The sequence below is a fragment of the Hevea brasiliensis genome, chromosome 11 (genome assembly GCF_030052815.1).
Source record: "Hevea brasiliensis isolate MT/VB/25A 57/8 chromosome 11, ASM3005281v1, whole genome shotgun sequence".
Taxonomy (NCBI): Eukaryota; Viridiplantae; Streptophyta; class Magnoliopsida; order Malpighiales; family Euphorbiaceae; genus Hevea; species Hevea brasiliensis.
Window position 1 is genome coordinate 77,750,626 of NC_079503.1, and position 16,632 is coordinate 77,767,257.

General features: G+C 25.7%; 2 protein-coding genes across 2 annotated transcripts; one reads left to right on the plus strand and one right to left on the minus strand.

Moving 5' to 3' along the window:
- Positions 1-410: 410 nt before the first annotated feature.
- LOC131170305 (protein DOG1-like 4) lies at positions 411-1,145 on the minus strand. The gene has a single exon (XM_058129365.1). It carries the CDS (start codon positions 1,143-1,145, stop codon positions 411-413), a length of 735 nt encoding a protein of 244 aa, XP_057985348.1.
- Positions 1,146-4,525: 3,380 nt separating this feature from the next.
- On the plus strand, positions 4,526-5,532 carry LOC110653078 (protein MALE DISCOVERER 2-like). The gene is made up of 3 exons (XM_058129366.1): positions 4,526-4,606; positions 4,985-5,160; positions 5,331-5,532. The coding sequence occupies exons 1-3, from the start codon at positions 4,526-4,528 to the stop codon at positions 5,530-5,532; spliced, it is 459 nt and encodes a 152-aa protein (XP_057985349.1).
- The last annotated feature ends 11,100 nt before the right edge of the window (positions 5,533-16,632 follow it).

The following is a 16,632-nucleotide window of genomic DNA, read 5'->3' on the forward strand; positions in this document are numbered from 1 at the left end:
TTTTAAATATTTTCACCTATTTATATTTTAAAAACTTATTATTATTTTTTTATTATATTAATATTATAACACAAATTTTTTTTAAAATACGATCAAATAAAAAATAATTTTAAATTAATAAATATTTTTATTTATATAATTAATTAAAATGACATTAAAATTAATATTTTAATTTAAACAATTAAATATAATATTTGTAATATAATGGTAATGTTATATAATATAAAATTAATAAAACATTATATAAAAAAAAATTAAATTATGAGTTTTTATAATAAGGATAAAAAAAAGTTAAATTAAAACTACTGAATAGTACATGCATATTAATTAAGATAAAGCCAAATCAAAACAAAAGAAAACAAGTTTAAAAGTGAAAATCAAAACCCCTAAAACCCTACAACTGGAAGTTTCTAATTAATGGTGTAAACCTTTTTCTTTCCCCATTGTCTTAACAGAATTTGAAGTATGCCAATCCCAGCCAAGAACTCCACGCATTGTAGTGGGCTCAAAACATCCAAAACTCCCTTCAAAGTCCTAAGCCTTACACAGTCTACCGCTTTCATCACCTTCTCTAGTCCTGCCATTACTCCTTTCAGTGCCACCTGCACCAGTCTCTCCACCTGCCTCACTTCCTCCCCATTCTTCACTCTAACCACCAACCTTACCAATTCCGCCATCTTCCTATCTACTACAACCACTTGTTGCCTCTCCATTTCCCTCTCCACCCTCTCCTCTTCTAACCTTATTTTCACCCTCAAAGTCTCAATCTTTCTCATATGTTCTTGTGTCAATTCAACCAGACTCAAACTGGGAACACCATTTGTCCTTATTGAGTTACCCAATTTAAACACTGCTAAAGGTTTCCACCTAGTAACCCAAGAATACACATTCTCTAAAGGGGAAATCCAAATTGGACAAAAGAAAGCAAGCACATCTTCATGGGCTAAGGCCCATTTTATAGTGTAGTAGTCTTTGTAATGTTGTGTGACTTTGGACACTGAAGCTTGTAGCTCTTGCTCACGCTCACACCCAGTTTTAGCTCGATAATCCTCAAATGCCCTTTGCAGGTGTTGTAGATATTCATCGAGTTGACACATCCACTTTTCAAAAAACTCAAAGAACCTCTCTTTAACTTTTGTTTTCATATCTTTCCCCCTTCGTTTGATCAAAGATATGGAGAAAGAAGAGGGATAGCTAGCTGGTTAGGACTAGTGGGAGATATAGAGAGTTGAATAGAGCGATATGTTTTTATATATAAGAAAAGGTGTGGTTGTGCGTGGCTTACCTGCAGCAATGAGTCAGTGGTGGGTGTCAAGGGATGAGTGACGCTTTGCAAATAGGGAGAGCCTTTCCCGGAGAGGGACACGAGTCTGATGGATTTAGGTTTGGCTTTGATCATGTTGATGAGTCACTTATGCACCCCACGGCCTGGTGTTTTATGTTTCTTATGTTAGAAAACGTGTCAGTAAAATAAACTACGTTGAGTTCAACGTGGAACGTAGATATCTTCCTCTTCCTTCTCTGTCTCTATCAACTTAACCCTCCTCTAAGGTAATATGCAACTCCATGCAACTTGATTCTTTTATTGACATGTTTAAATAGCTACAAGCCAACAACTTGCTTTAAGCTTTTGATTTTATTGATTTGAGTTTGATCATTTCTTGTTGCTTGCAGTTGCTTCAATCGACGAATTTTTTGGTTCAATCGTTTCTTGTTACGTATTGCCAAAAATGTTTATGGTTATGAAGACCAATGAATAACAACTCTAACTCACAAAAATAACAATAGCCAATTTTTTGTTTTTTGCAATTGACAATTCAAGCATACATAAAAGCTTTAAAATCCAAAATGTTACGTTTAATATAGGAATTTTCTAGGTTATGTGAAAAAAGTGTTTTAGGAGAAAAAAGAGTATGCATATAGAGAGAGAGAATGTGCCCCAAGGCATTGCAGCACCACCAGCAAAACTAGAAAGTGGGTGCTCAATTGAAGTTTTGTAAAATGAATACATTTTGCTCTCACTAATTATGACACTTGCTTGGTTTTCTACTCAAAGCATGATAAATTGGATGAAATTAAAAAGGAAAATCCAAGAATGTGCTCAGGTAAGCATAATATATATTTTGAGAACTTGACCCACGTGTTTGATCCAAATAAGGTCTCTCGTGGTCTACCGATCCAATAATTTTTTCCTAGATCAATGGCCCATTGAAAAAGGTCCAAAATAGTTAGTTTAGAAACTGATTAAAATCTAAAAATAATTTAGTTATCAATATTGAAAGAGAAATTGTTTAACTTTTTAATTTGGATTTCATTATTGATGAATTCAAGAGATTTAAAAAAAAAAGTGTCGAGACCACTGTAGAAGAGGTATATCATTCTACTAGTATTATTAGTGTTTATTTCTTTAAAATTATTTTATATTTAGACGCCCTTTATGAAATTTGAAAGTAAATATGCACTTTAATAACTTTTAAAATGCATCATCATATAATTATTGTGCAAATAGCAAGTAGTTGATCCCCAATATTATCATCCAAGGTCCGCCCTTGGCCGTCTTCATCATCATCACTAGATCACCGTTGTCATCACCTCTATTATTATCACCACATGGCTATCACCATTATCAACACCATTACTACTACTTGATCGTTGTCATCACCACTTAGCTACCACCATTAGTACCATCATCACTCATACTCTATTACCACCACTACTATTTGATCATTATTGTTGTTGTCACCATCACTAGTAATAAAAATATTAATAATTTCAAATTAAAATAATATTTAATAAAATAATACTATATATTAAAATTTTATTAATAATTTAATTATATTTTATAAATATATATATATATATAAATAAATACGAGATTGTATTAATAATTATATTACACTTTTATTTTTATAAATAAAATAATATAATATATAACTTTAATTTCAATTAATTACATTGCATTGTACTCAGAGAGGAGTGTGTGGCAATTGGTTCAGGTATACAAAGAAGTTGCCCCAAAGGCATACTTCAATACTTTAAGAAAAGCTCGACAAGCATTTATGGAAAGCTCCAATACTCGGAAGAATAAGGTCCCTTGAAAATTTGGTAAATCTTTTATGAAATCCTATACTCTCATATCTCTGAGAATTGCTTTATGGCTAAATAACATTTTTGTTCTAGCTGCATGCATGGCTAGCTGACAAGCACATAATTTAACTATAAACTTGTAGGCTGCTAAATATTTGAATGACAAACATTGTATTAGTTACATGATTGACCCAACCCTCAAGTCTTTCAAAAATAATGAGCTTGACCTCACATTCGAGATTATTCAAGAATGCATATAACCAGATCCAAGGCAAAGACCAACAATGAAGGATATCACTCCCAAGTTGAGGGAAGTGATTGCTATATCACCTGATCAAGCAACTCCAAGACTTTCTCCACTGTGGTGGGCTAAACTCCAAATATTATCTATCGAGGTGACTTAAGTTTTGTCTCACTCTCTTCTTCTCTATATTGTAAGTTAAGTCTCTCTCAGACTTCATGCCAAAAATCTAAAATTTAGCTTTTGTATTTATGCTTCCCCTACATCAGTGGATACCATCAATGCTCAGCTTCCACACCTTTTTTTTGTATCAGTTGTTCTATATTTGCTCTCTGATTTCATTGTATTCCATTTTTCTTTTTTCTTTTTTTTATAATTTCTCCCTAGCATTTCCATTAGAACGAGAGTGTAATATATTTGTTTCCTTGATGGGGCACTATGCTCCCAGCTGGTACATGTCATATGTATTTTGCGAATGAAGTTTGTGGTGTAAAAAGCTAATTGTTTGCCTTATTCTTATAAAAAGGCTGTTATTATTCCCAGGATTCCCTCGTGCCCACATCATTAATGGAAGCAGAGGCTTTTTGATATTGTAATTGGAGTTACTGTGTTTTGGCAAATGATTTTCTGAAAAAACAGAAAAATTTTTTATTACGATATAATATGAATATTTAATTATGTAGATATTTCCATTTGAATTTAAAAGAGATCAATATCAAGTACTATTCAACTTACGCCTATTGCTTGACAGATTTAGATTTGACTACTTACTAAAAAAAAAACCTTAAAAAAAACCTGCCCACTTAAAAGTTTTTTTTTCCTTACCACAATAATAATCTAACATAAATTAATTATAATTACTTATATATATATCACTCCAAATCTATTCATTATATTATTTTTATTTATTTTAGGATAATGTATAATTAAATCTTTGAGATATAGTAAAATTTATATATTAATTATATATATATATATATATATTTAATAATAATTTAATTTTAAAATTTAATTCTATTAACAAATAAATTGACCATTGACTCTAATAATTTAGTACCCATTTAATATTGTGGTTAAAATGTTAAAATTATTTTTTTAAAAATAAAATTTATTAATTTTAAAAATAATAAAAATGCACTTTGTATGAATAGATTTATCAATCTGTCCATCGATTAAATGATTTGGGAAAAAAAATACATGTTATCTCGGATTAACCATAGGAACTTTGTCAATCTCATTGGCTACTGTGAGGAGGATGAACCTTTCAATAGGATGATGGTATTTTAATACGCTCCTAATGGAACCCTCTTTGAGCATCTGCATGGTAATACTCTCTGTATATTAATTTAAGGATGGAAATTTTGATCGATTTCTCCTGTGGTAATTTAGAGGCTGAAACATTTATTCTGTATCTTCAGTTAAGGAAATGGAACATCTTGACTGGAGTGCAAGGATGAGGATTTATAACGGGCATTGCTTATTGCTTACAATACATGCACCATGATTTAAATCCACCAGTGGTACATTCTAACTTGAATTCACATAATATCTCTCTAACTGATGACTATGCAGCTAAGGTAATCTCCTTCATGATTTGGCTTCATTCTATTTTGTTTCTTTAATGTACCTTCTCACCGTATCTATGTTCCCTCTCAGATTATTGAGATCTCTTTCTTGCCACAAGATTCCTCCAAGTCGAAGAGCTCAGGTGACAATGAGTCAGCGCATTCTACATTGCCACCTTTGGCTGATGTAGAGACAAATGTCTATTGTTTTGGGATTCTATTGCTAGAAATCATTTATAGAAAGCTCCAATACTCGGAAGAACAACGGTCCCTCAAAAAATTGGTAAATCTTTTATGAAATCCTATACTCTTGTATCTCTGGGAATTGCTTTATGGCTAAATAACATTTGTGTTCTAGCTGCATGCATGGCTGGCTGACAAGCATATAATTTAACTATAAACTTGTAGGCTGCTTAATATTTGAATGACAAATGTAGTATCAGTTACCTAATTGACCCAACCCTCAAGTCTTTCAAAAACAATGAGTGCATACAACTAGATCCAAGGCAAAGACCAACAATGAAGGATATCACTTCCAAGTTGAGGGAAGTGATTGCCATCTCACTTGATCAAGCAACTCCAAGACTTTCTCCGCTTTGGTGGGCTGAACTTGAAATATTATTTGTCGAGGCGACTTAGGTTCTGTCTCACTCTCTTCTTATTTGTATTGTAAGTCAAGTCTCCCTCAGACTTCATGCCAAAAATCTAAAATTTAGCTTTTTGATATTGCAATTGGAGTTGCTGTGTTTTGGCAAATGATTTTCTGAAAAAGCAGGAAAATTTTGATTACAATACAATATGAATATTTAATTATGTAGATGGAGATATTTTCATTTGAATTTAAAAGAGTGTGATATCAAGTACTATTCAACTTACACCTTTCGCTTGACAGATTCAGATTTTACTACTTGCTAAAAAAAACCTACACACTTAAAAGTTTTTTTTTTACACCACACTAATAATATAACATAAATTAATTATAATTAATTAAATCATAAAATTTTATTAAATTTGTAACACTTTTTTTAAGACAAAATTGTAATGCCTATTTATATTGAGATTAAACTAGACCTATTCACCAACTCCTGGGTAGAAGGAGGAGCTAAGATAGATACCTACATATATGTATATATCACCTGCTAATTAGCCCATTCTTTGTCACATGTGTCTGTCTAAATCTATTCATTATATTATTTTTATTTATTTTAGGACAATGTATAATTAAATCTTTGAGATATAGTAAAATTTATATATTAATTTTTTATATATATTTTCAATAATAATTTAATTTTAAAATTTAATTCTATTAATAAATAAATTGACCATTGACTCTAATAATTTAATACCCGTTTAATACTGTGGTTGAAATGTTAAAATTATTTTTTTAAAAATAAAATTTATAAAATTTGAAAATAATAAAAATGCACTTTGTATGAATAGATTTATCAATATGTCCACCAATTAAATGATTTGAAAAAAAAAAATTACATGTTACTTATGCAAAATATTTATTTCAAACTATTTTACACTTTTAATGGAATTTTAATGTAATTCTAATTTTTACACTAGAATTTAAATGTTATTAAATTCTTTAATATTTTTTATAATTACATAATAAATTAAATAAATTGAACATATTTATATTTTAGATAAAAAATTTAAAATTTTGAAAAATAATTATAAATTAAAAATAATAAAGGCGTATTATATTTGAAGAGATTCGTGAAATAATGTCAAAACTTAGGCTGTTTAATTTTTTTTTTCAAAATTTCTTACTTATTAAATGGTTTAAAAAAATATTACATATTATACAAATTGTTTATTTGGAGTTTTTCTTCTCTTTTTTAGTTATTTAATTTATATTATTATTAGTATATGTAAAAAACGATATCGAGAATAAAATTTTTAGTAAAAATTTATTTAATTGATTTTAAATATGTTTGTTGTTGACTTTTCTTATTCATATTATATATATGAACAATTGCAAAATTTAAGATCATTTGAAAATTATGATAATATTTTACAATTATTTTTAATGAATTTTTAAAATAAAGAGCATGGCTTTTATTACTTGAGATTAATTTCTTTTTTATTAATTATAAATATTTACAAATGTTTGAAATATAATTGTTAGTATTATAATTAATAATAAATTAAATGAAATTTGTTTGAAAAATAAGTATGTTATACTATGAACAAATTTTTTAACTGAAAAATTTTAAATAAGTAATTAATTACGAGTATTTTTACTATTATTTTATTTTTTTATAAAATTATCTTTTTAGAATTATCATTTAATATATTAAAATAAACTCTAATTTATCTACATAATAATTTAAAATTTATTATGGTTAGATTTTATTAATTTATAAAGACAAAATTAATTATGAGTTATAAATTATTTAATTCATGTGCAACGTATTTTTTTAAATTATATATATATCATGATTTAAAATAATAAAATTAAAAATAAATTTTCATAAATTGAAATTCATTTTCAATTGTGCTTTATGGACACATTTCAATAAAATTTTAGCATAAATTATAATTTGATTCGAAGTTTGACAAAATTATAACAAAATATATTTATTTTTAATTTATTAAATTATGTGCTCAATTTTAAATCAATCTACAATATAGTGTCACCGATAAAAAATATATTTTTTTATTAATGAAAGTGAGAAAATAATTAAAAAATATAATTTGTCTTTTAAAATTTTAAAATAATTATTTTTCTAAAACATGCATTGTATGTTATTTGTATTCATTTTACATATTTGTGATTTAAATTTTTTATATATAATTTTTTATATAATATTATATTGTCATAATTTAATTATTTTTAATATCTAGTTAAATTTAATTTTTTATTGCCATAATATTAAATTACCTTCATGATTTTTTATTTTTAATTAATGTTAGTTCAAAAAATTATAAAAAATTAAAATTAATAAGAAATATTAAATTAATCAAATAAAGTAATATAAATAAAATACTATAAACATGATAGGAGAATATAAAATCTTACCAGAATTAGTTTCAGCGATTCCAAAAATATCTATCAAATAAATAAAATTATATAAATAAGTTTAAAAAATTACACAAAAATGAATATGCAAATGACGACAAAATGAGAAAAAATACCTGGGAATTACCCTATTGAAATATCCGAATGGTTTAGGTAGCCTTCAATAGAATATCCCTTCTATTTTCTTTTCTTTTTTTAATAAAAATTATGATAGTTAATTTTGAGAACTAATAATATTTAATTTTTATTTTACTTAAAATACATTTTTTAAATAATAAAAAATATAATTTTAAATAATTTTAAAAATTAAAGATATTTGGTAATCCCATTATTCCCCTTCTTATTTTTACATATATTACAAATGTATTAGATAATAATTAATTTTCTTAAATATCTTATCAATTAATTTATTTAACAAAATAATAGGTTTCTTTTAATATTAGGTGAATAAAATGAACATATCATGTATATATGATAAGTTAGTTAGATATTTACAATATAAAATTTGTGAATTTGATAGTCCATAATTATTACTTTCTATAAATTTATATTATAAAAAATTAATAAAATAATTTCAAAAAAAAGTCATGTAAATATTGATGATAAAATAATTCAATATAATAAAAATTTTATCAAAAAGATAGAGAGAGTGAAAATAAGTCTTTATTTAATAAATCCCAATCAATTATTTTAACATATCACTAATCTTTCTATGTAAATGAATTTTTTGATTTTTTTGTTATATATTTGATTAATAAAAATAATGTTATATAGGTGATAAATTCTATTTTAATTTTCATGATTTTTATTAAATAATTATTCAATTCGACTAAAAAGTAGAACCTATAAATGATGGTTAAAAATAATTTATATCTAAAAATTTCCAATTTTATTTTGTCAAAATCTATATATTATTAATCAAGTTAATTGAAAAATAAAAAGTAAAATATTTTAGTAACTCAAATAAGAAAAATTTAATTATCACATTGACAAATACTAAAAATATATTATAAAGTTTTTTTTTGTAATGTTGCAATATAAATTTTTAATAACAATAATTATTCTAACACCAATTTATAGTAATTTTTGAAAAAAATATTGAATTTCATAAACAAATTTTAATTAAAATATTTGATTTAAATGAAAAATAAAAAAATAGCCATAAGAAATTATCTTTAATTTGATATTCTCGTGGAAAATTAATGATTTCATTACAATAATATTAAATTAAATAGGTGTGTGCGTGTGTGTATATATATATTAAATTGAAATTATTTCAATATTTTTAATTTTAGTTATTTCAATCGATTTATCTAATCGTTTTTAATTTTAACGATTTCAATTAATTTTATCAATAAATTTAATTAATTTTATTCTATAATTTAGACATTAAAAAAATCTTCTTTCCTTTTTATGTGCTTAATAATATTTTAAATTATTATTTTACCATAATAAAAATAGTTTCCATCTGTTTTATTTGAAAAATTTTTAGGAAATTTTTTTTTCATAATTTTGAAATTGTGCAATTAAATGCAGTGAAGAATTTAGTGGATTCAAATAAAAATATAGAGATATAGCTTATTTTTCAATTAAAGTTTAAGATTTAAAATTTTGTTTTCATCTCAAAAAATAGGTTTATTTATGTTTTTTACATAGTATATATTATATATAAATGTGGAGAAGAATTAGTTTTTTTAAAAAAAAAAAATTTTTTCAAATTATTTTTAATTATATTTATTTTATTATTTTAATTTAATTTTTTTGAAAATATAAATTTGTCAATTTTAGAAGTCATATAAATTTAAAATTCTTAATAATAATTATAATTAACTTCAATTAAACATAAAATATTATAAGAAGTAATTAATTAAAGTAAGAAACAAATAAGTGAAAAAAAAATGCAATTAATTTATATTGATATATCTATATTATATATAAATGTATAAAGGAGGGAGAATATTAGCTTAGTTTTGCCTAAGTTTCCTTTCAATCTTAAAATTAATTATAATTATATTTTTATTATTTAAATTAATTTTAAAATTTGCATAAATTTAAAATTCTTAATTTTAGAATTAATATAAATTTAAAATTATTAGTCCCATTTATATTTAATTTTAATTAAATATATAATTTTATGTGAAGTAATTAACTAAGGTAAGAAATTAATAAATAAAAAAAATATAATTTGATCGTATTACAATATTAAGTAAAATAGTTTATTAGCATCTAATTTTCAAATTTTTATTTATAATTAGTTATTTATTATATATATATATATATATATATATATATATATATATATATATATATATATTGAAAGATATTTTATTAGTTGCATATTATTTTTATAAGTTAATTTTCATATAAGATTTTTTTATTTCAATAAATAATATATTAACATTTAAAAATTGTAAATATTAATTAAAATTAAATATTTTTATGACTATAATTTATAAAAACAATAAAAATAATATAAATCATCTAAAGATTATTATTAATTTTAAAATTTATTGAATAAAAAACTTAAAAAGAATTTTATTTAATTTTAATTATTTTCAATACTAATAAAAAAATATTAAAGACAATTAAATTTAAACCTAATTAATTTATTCTTATGTATATATCAAGGAGGAAGGGGAAATATTGGCTTTACTTAAATTGTCATTTATTCTTAAAATTAATTATAATTATATTTTTATTATTTAAATTAATTTTAAAGTTTGTATAAATTTAAAATTCCTAATTTTATGGTTAATATAAACTTAAAATTCCTAATCCTATTTATACTTAACTTCAATAAAATATAAAATTTTACAAGAATTAATTACCTAAAATAGAAATTTAATAAACAAAAAATAAATAATATAATTTGATCATATTACAATATTAAGTAAAATAGTTTATTAGTATCTAATTTTTTAATTTTTATTTACAATTAATTATTTATTATATATATTTAAAAATAGTTATTAGTTACATATTATTTTTTAATTAATTCCCATCCAAGATTTTTTTGATAAAACAATATATTAATATTTATAAAATTATGAATATTAATTAAAATTATATATTAATGACTATAATTTTTAAAAATGAAAATAAAAATAATATAAAACATCCAAACATTATTTTTAATTTTAAAATTTGTTAAATGATTAACTTAAAAAAAAAATTATTTAATCTTAATTGAAGACTAATACTAACAAAAAAATATTAAAAACAGTTAATTTTAAACCTAATTAATTTATTCATTATTTATATCTTTATTATTACAAGCACATTTTTATTTCAATAAAACAATATATTAATATTTATAAAATTGTTAATATTAATTAAAATTAAATATTTAATGACTATAATTTATAAAAATGTAAACAAAAATAATATAAATCATTAGAAGATTATTAATAATTTTAGAATTTGTTAAATGAAGAACTTAAAAGGAATTTTATTTAATTTTAATTGAAGATCAATACTAACAAAAAAATGAAAGATAATTAAATTTAAACCTAATTAATTTATTCATATGCATATTTATATTATTACAAGTATGATTTCCTAAAAATTATTATTATAGGGCTAGCATTATTCCTATATAAAATATTATCTCTTGCATGAATAATAAATAAAAGATAATATTAATAATATATTAATTAATTAATTAGATTTATATTTATATTATTACAATATTAATTTTTCTTCTATTTTTATTTCTTTTAGTGTTAAAAATAGTAGTGTTCATAATCCTTATTCTTTTGAATGAAAAGAAGAATTGATAAGAATTGAAAAATATATATATATTATATAAACCAAACCGTATTGGACTAAATTTATTTAATGAATAGAAGAATTGACAAGAATTGAAATAAAAAAATATTATATAAACCAAACCGTATTGGACTAAATTTATTTGTAACAAAAAAAAAAAAAGGGGTCAAAGGATGGGACTTGGCATGTGACAGTGGATTTCCACTGTCACTGCCAAGTTTAAAAAAAAAAAAAGGTCCAAAATCGGGAGGAGGACCCCCCCCCCTCCCATTTTCTCTTCTCTCCTCTCCTCCCCTCTCTTCTTCTTCTTTCTTTCTCCGGTGACCGGCCAGCGACTTCCCAAGCGGCTCCCCACCCAACCGGCGACCCTCCAGCGACGGCCAGAACCACCAGAAACGGCGGCAAGAGAGGGAGAAGAGAGAGAAAACTCGCGCACAGTGGGCAGCGGCTTTCCGACGCGATTCCGGCTTCATCCGACGTCCAATCGAGGCGATTCAGGTGGCGTTGGAAAGCTTGTTCCGAGACCTTTCTTTTGATATCAATTTTGCAGCAAATAGAGATCGAATGAGTGAGATATGGAGGAAAGAAGTTTCAGATTTTTCAAGCTTTTTTGTCAGATCTAGGACGATCCGACCTTTGGATCGACGATCCGAGACCACCTATGGACTGAGGAAGACGAGAGGAACATAGTGGTATGATCAGATCCGGCAAAAGTCATGGCGATCGATGGCGGCCACCATCGTCGCGTGGTTCGTGGTGGCTCTGGTGGGCTATGGAGATGATTCAACTTCCAAAGGCTTCCTCATAAATTTTTGGAATTTTTGAGACACAGACAAACTTCGAGTAAGACTATTTTCATTATTTCTCTGTCTGTGGGGCATAAATACAGTGTTTCTTAAATAAGAAAAAATTGGAGAAAAATTCTAAGAAAAATATATGATGAAAATAAAATTATTTGGAGATATTCTATGGTATTTGTTGCATTTTTGAGTGATTGTAGAATATTTTTGAAAAATATAGATAGATTTTAGTTAGATTTTTAGCATATGGGCATATAAGATTATTTGAAATTAAGATATTTAAATTTTATATAATTGGTTGAAGCTTGAGGATGGAGGTTTAAATATGTGGATATTGAATTGGGTTGAATTAAGAATATGTTAACTGTTGAAAACTTATAGAATCGAGTAAAATTCTTGAATAAAATATTCATGGGTGATTAGAAAATTACAATTCATTTTGCAATAGCCTTATAATATTATTAAGGACCGCGGGACAAATTTTTAGAATTTTTAGAGCATGTTTGAGTGGATTTTTACAAAATATCAATTATAGGGACTAAAACGTAATTTTTAAGGTTTTGAGTATTGCTTGGTTTAGAGGGCCCAGGAGGGGCCATATAATGATGATGAGATATGAGTTGAATTTAGAAGTGTTATTTGAGCCTTTTGCATGTTGAGTAGGTCCCAGGTATAGGAAAAACTCTACCGGATTTTCGGCATAAATTAGGCTGTCTATTACCTCTTTAGAGTTTTATTCTAACTTAGTACTAATAAATTTATAATTTAATTATTAGGTGATCGAGATCAGTTATTTTTCTGCATCCAGCAGCCACAATAGTCATCGGTATACTGTGAGTAAAATATTAATTTTAATTGTAATTTTGATATTATTATATGTTTAAGTATGCCCATGCATCACTTATATGTATGTATCTATGTAGTTAAACTCTAGGCACGTTTTATGTTGCATTCATAACTGTTAAAGTGCCATGGATTTTGTTGTGGTAATTTGGAGCAGTGTGCGTGTGTTGGTGTGCGTGTGATGTGGTATTGACTATGGATAGGACGGGTAGACACGGCTTGAGATCTTTGCTGGGACCCGGTCCTTCGGGGTAGACATGGCTTGAGTTCTTCGCTGAGACCCCGATTTGGTTATTAAGTGGAAGTCCGAGCTGAGTTCTTCGCCGGCACAGGTTGGATTTAAGAGAGCTGTATAGGGGATCAGCTCCCATATATTTATGATTTGATATTACTGGGTGCGTGAGTGCTCCAAATTACCTTTTTGCTATTATGATGTGAAAATATTACTGATGTTGCATTTCACTCTACAGGGTGCATTAGCTTTAGATAGTTATAGAGATTATGGTTAAAATTGATATTTTACTCTCTGAGTCGAACGCTCACTCCTGTTCACCATATTTTTCTAGGCTACAGGAGGAGAAATTTTTTAAAATAACCTGTCCCTTTCCTCTCAGGTTATGAAAAGATTACTTAATTGTATTATTATTCTCCAAATTTGTAAATTAGGACTCCGCATGTACTAGTAGTAGTTTAATCCTGTCAGGGACTGCGTGAATTTAAGTTTTTGTATTAATAAATGAAAAATTTTTATGAGTTTTAAATAGTTTGTAAATGATGTAACAGGGTTGAGCTGGGCTCCCCTAATTTCAGTTTCTGATAATTACTGGATTAAGTTGGCCCGAAATGAAATTATAACAGTTTGATTTAAATTATTTTATACGCATATTGGGCCTAAATTGTGGGCTTGGTTATGGATTTGAGAACAGTAAGGCTTACTACGGGTCTCGGGGGCTTCATGCCGGCCCAGGTCCTAGTGCCGGTCCGGCCCATAGGTTGGGTCGTGACATTATTTTATTGTGCTAATATAATCTTAATTTTCTATTAATAATTAAATCAAGAAAAATATTATAGCCAATAATACTGAATACTAAATAAAGAAATAATTAAAGCTGAAGTTAATTTTATAAAAATATTTTTTATAATATTTTTAGAAATATAATATAATTTTAATATAATTAAAATATAAATAAGTAATAAATACAGTGCATTTATAATAATAGACTATGCACCATAATATATATATGGGTATAAATGAGGGACAAAACTTTTTGAACTAATAAATTATTATTATTATAAATATTAATAATATAAATTAATTTTTTCCTTTTAAATTTTATTTTTAAAAAATTATTTAATAGAAATTTTGTTATAATTTTAATTTAGAAGTAGACCTCTCTCTCTCTCTCTCTCTCTCTCTCTCTCTCTATATATATATATATATATATATATATATATATATATAATTCAATTTTAATTAGACTATACATGATTAAATTTATATGTTAATAATGTATTTATAACATATATAATATAATCTATAAATATATTAAATAGATTTTAAATTTTTTGTATTAAATAATATGCAATATAAAATTTCAAAATATCAATATAATAAAAATAAAAATTTTGTAACAATAATGCACCAAACTAATAAAAATTTATTTTAAAAATTATTTTATTTTCTAATTTTATAAGTAATTCTCTTTCACATTAATTTAGGTATACAATTTTATTATGCAAGTTAATGTGATTTTAAATTATAAAAAATTAAAATAAAATATATGCAAATCAAATTTTTCTTAAAAAAAATAAAATAATAGAATTTAAATGAATTAAATTCATGGGCTTATTTATATTTATTATTACTTTATTTTAATTTTTAAATATTTTTGCCTATTTAATTTTAAAAATTTATTATTATTTTTTATTATATTAATATTACAACACATAATTTTTTTAAAAATAAAATATGATCGAATAAAAATAATTTGAAATTGATAAATATTTTTATTTATATAATTAATTAAAATGACATTAAAATTAATATTTTATTTAAATAATTAAATATAATATTTGTAATATAATGATAATATTATATAATATAAAATTAATAAAAAATTATATAAAAAATTAAATTATGAGTTTTTATATTAAGTATGTAAAAAAAGTTAAATTAAAACCATTGAATAGTACATGCATATTAATTAAGATAAAACCAAATTAAGGCAAAAGAAAACAAGTCTAAAAGGGAAAATCGAAAACCCTAAAACTCTGCAACTAGAAGTTTCTAATTAATGGTGCAAGCCCTTTTCTTTCCTCATTGTCTTAACTGAATTTGAAGCATGCTAATCCCAGCCAAGAACTCCGCACATTGTAGTGGGTCCTAAACTCCCTTCAAAGTCCTAAGCCTTACACAGTCTGTCGCTTTCATCACCTTCTCTTTTCCCGCTATTACTCCTTTCAGTGCCACCTGCACTAGTCCCTCCACCTGCCTCACTTGCTCCCCATTCTTCACTCAAACCACCAACCTTACCAATTTCACCATCTTCCTGTCTACTACAGCCACTTGTTGCCTCTCCATTTCCCTCTCTACCTTCTCCTCTTCTTACCTTATTTTCACCCTCAAAGCCTCAATCTTTCTCATATGTTCTTGTGTCAATTCAACTAGACTCGAACTGGGAACACCATTTGTCCTTATTGAGTTAACCAGTTTAAACATTGCTGAAGGTTTCCACCCAGTAACCCAAGAATACGCATTCTCTAAAGGGGAAATCGAAATTAGACAAAAGAAAGTAAGCACAATCTTCATGGGCTAAGGCCCATTTTATAGTGTAGTAGTCTTTGTAATGTTGTGTGACTTTGGACACTAAAGCTTGTAGCTCTTGCTCACACTCACACCCAGTTTTAGCTCAATAATCTTCAGACGCCCTTTGCATGTGTTGCAGATACTCATCCTTAAAAAACTCAGAGAACCTTTCTTTAACTTTAGCTTTCATATCTTTCCCCTTTTGTTTAAGTAAAGAGATGGAGAAAAAAGAGGGATAGCTAGCTAACTAGGACTAGGTGGGAGATAGAGAGAGATGAATAGAGTTATATGTTTTTATATATAAGAAAAGGTATGCTTGGCTTACGTGCAGCAATGAGTCAGTGGTGGGTGTCAAGGGACGAGTGATGCTTTGCAAATAGGGAGAGCCTCTGTCGGAGAGCGACATGAGCCTGATGGATTTGGGTTTGGGTTTGGCTTTGACCATGTTGATGAGTCACTCATGCACCCTACCACCTGGTGTTTTATGTTTCTTA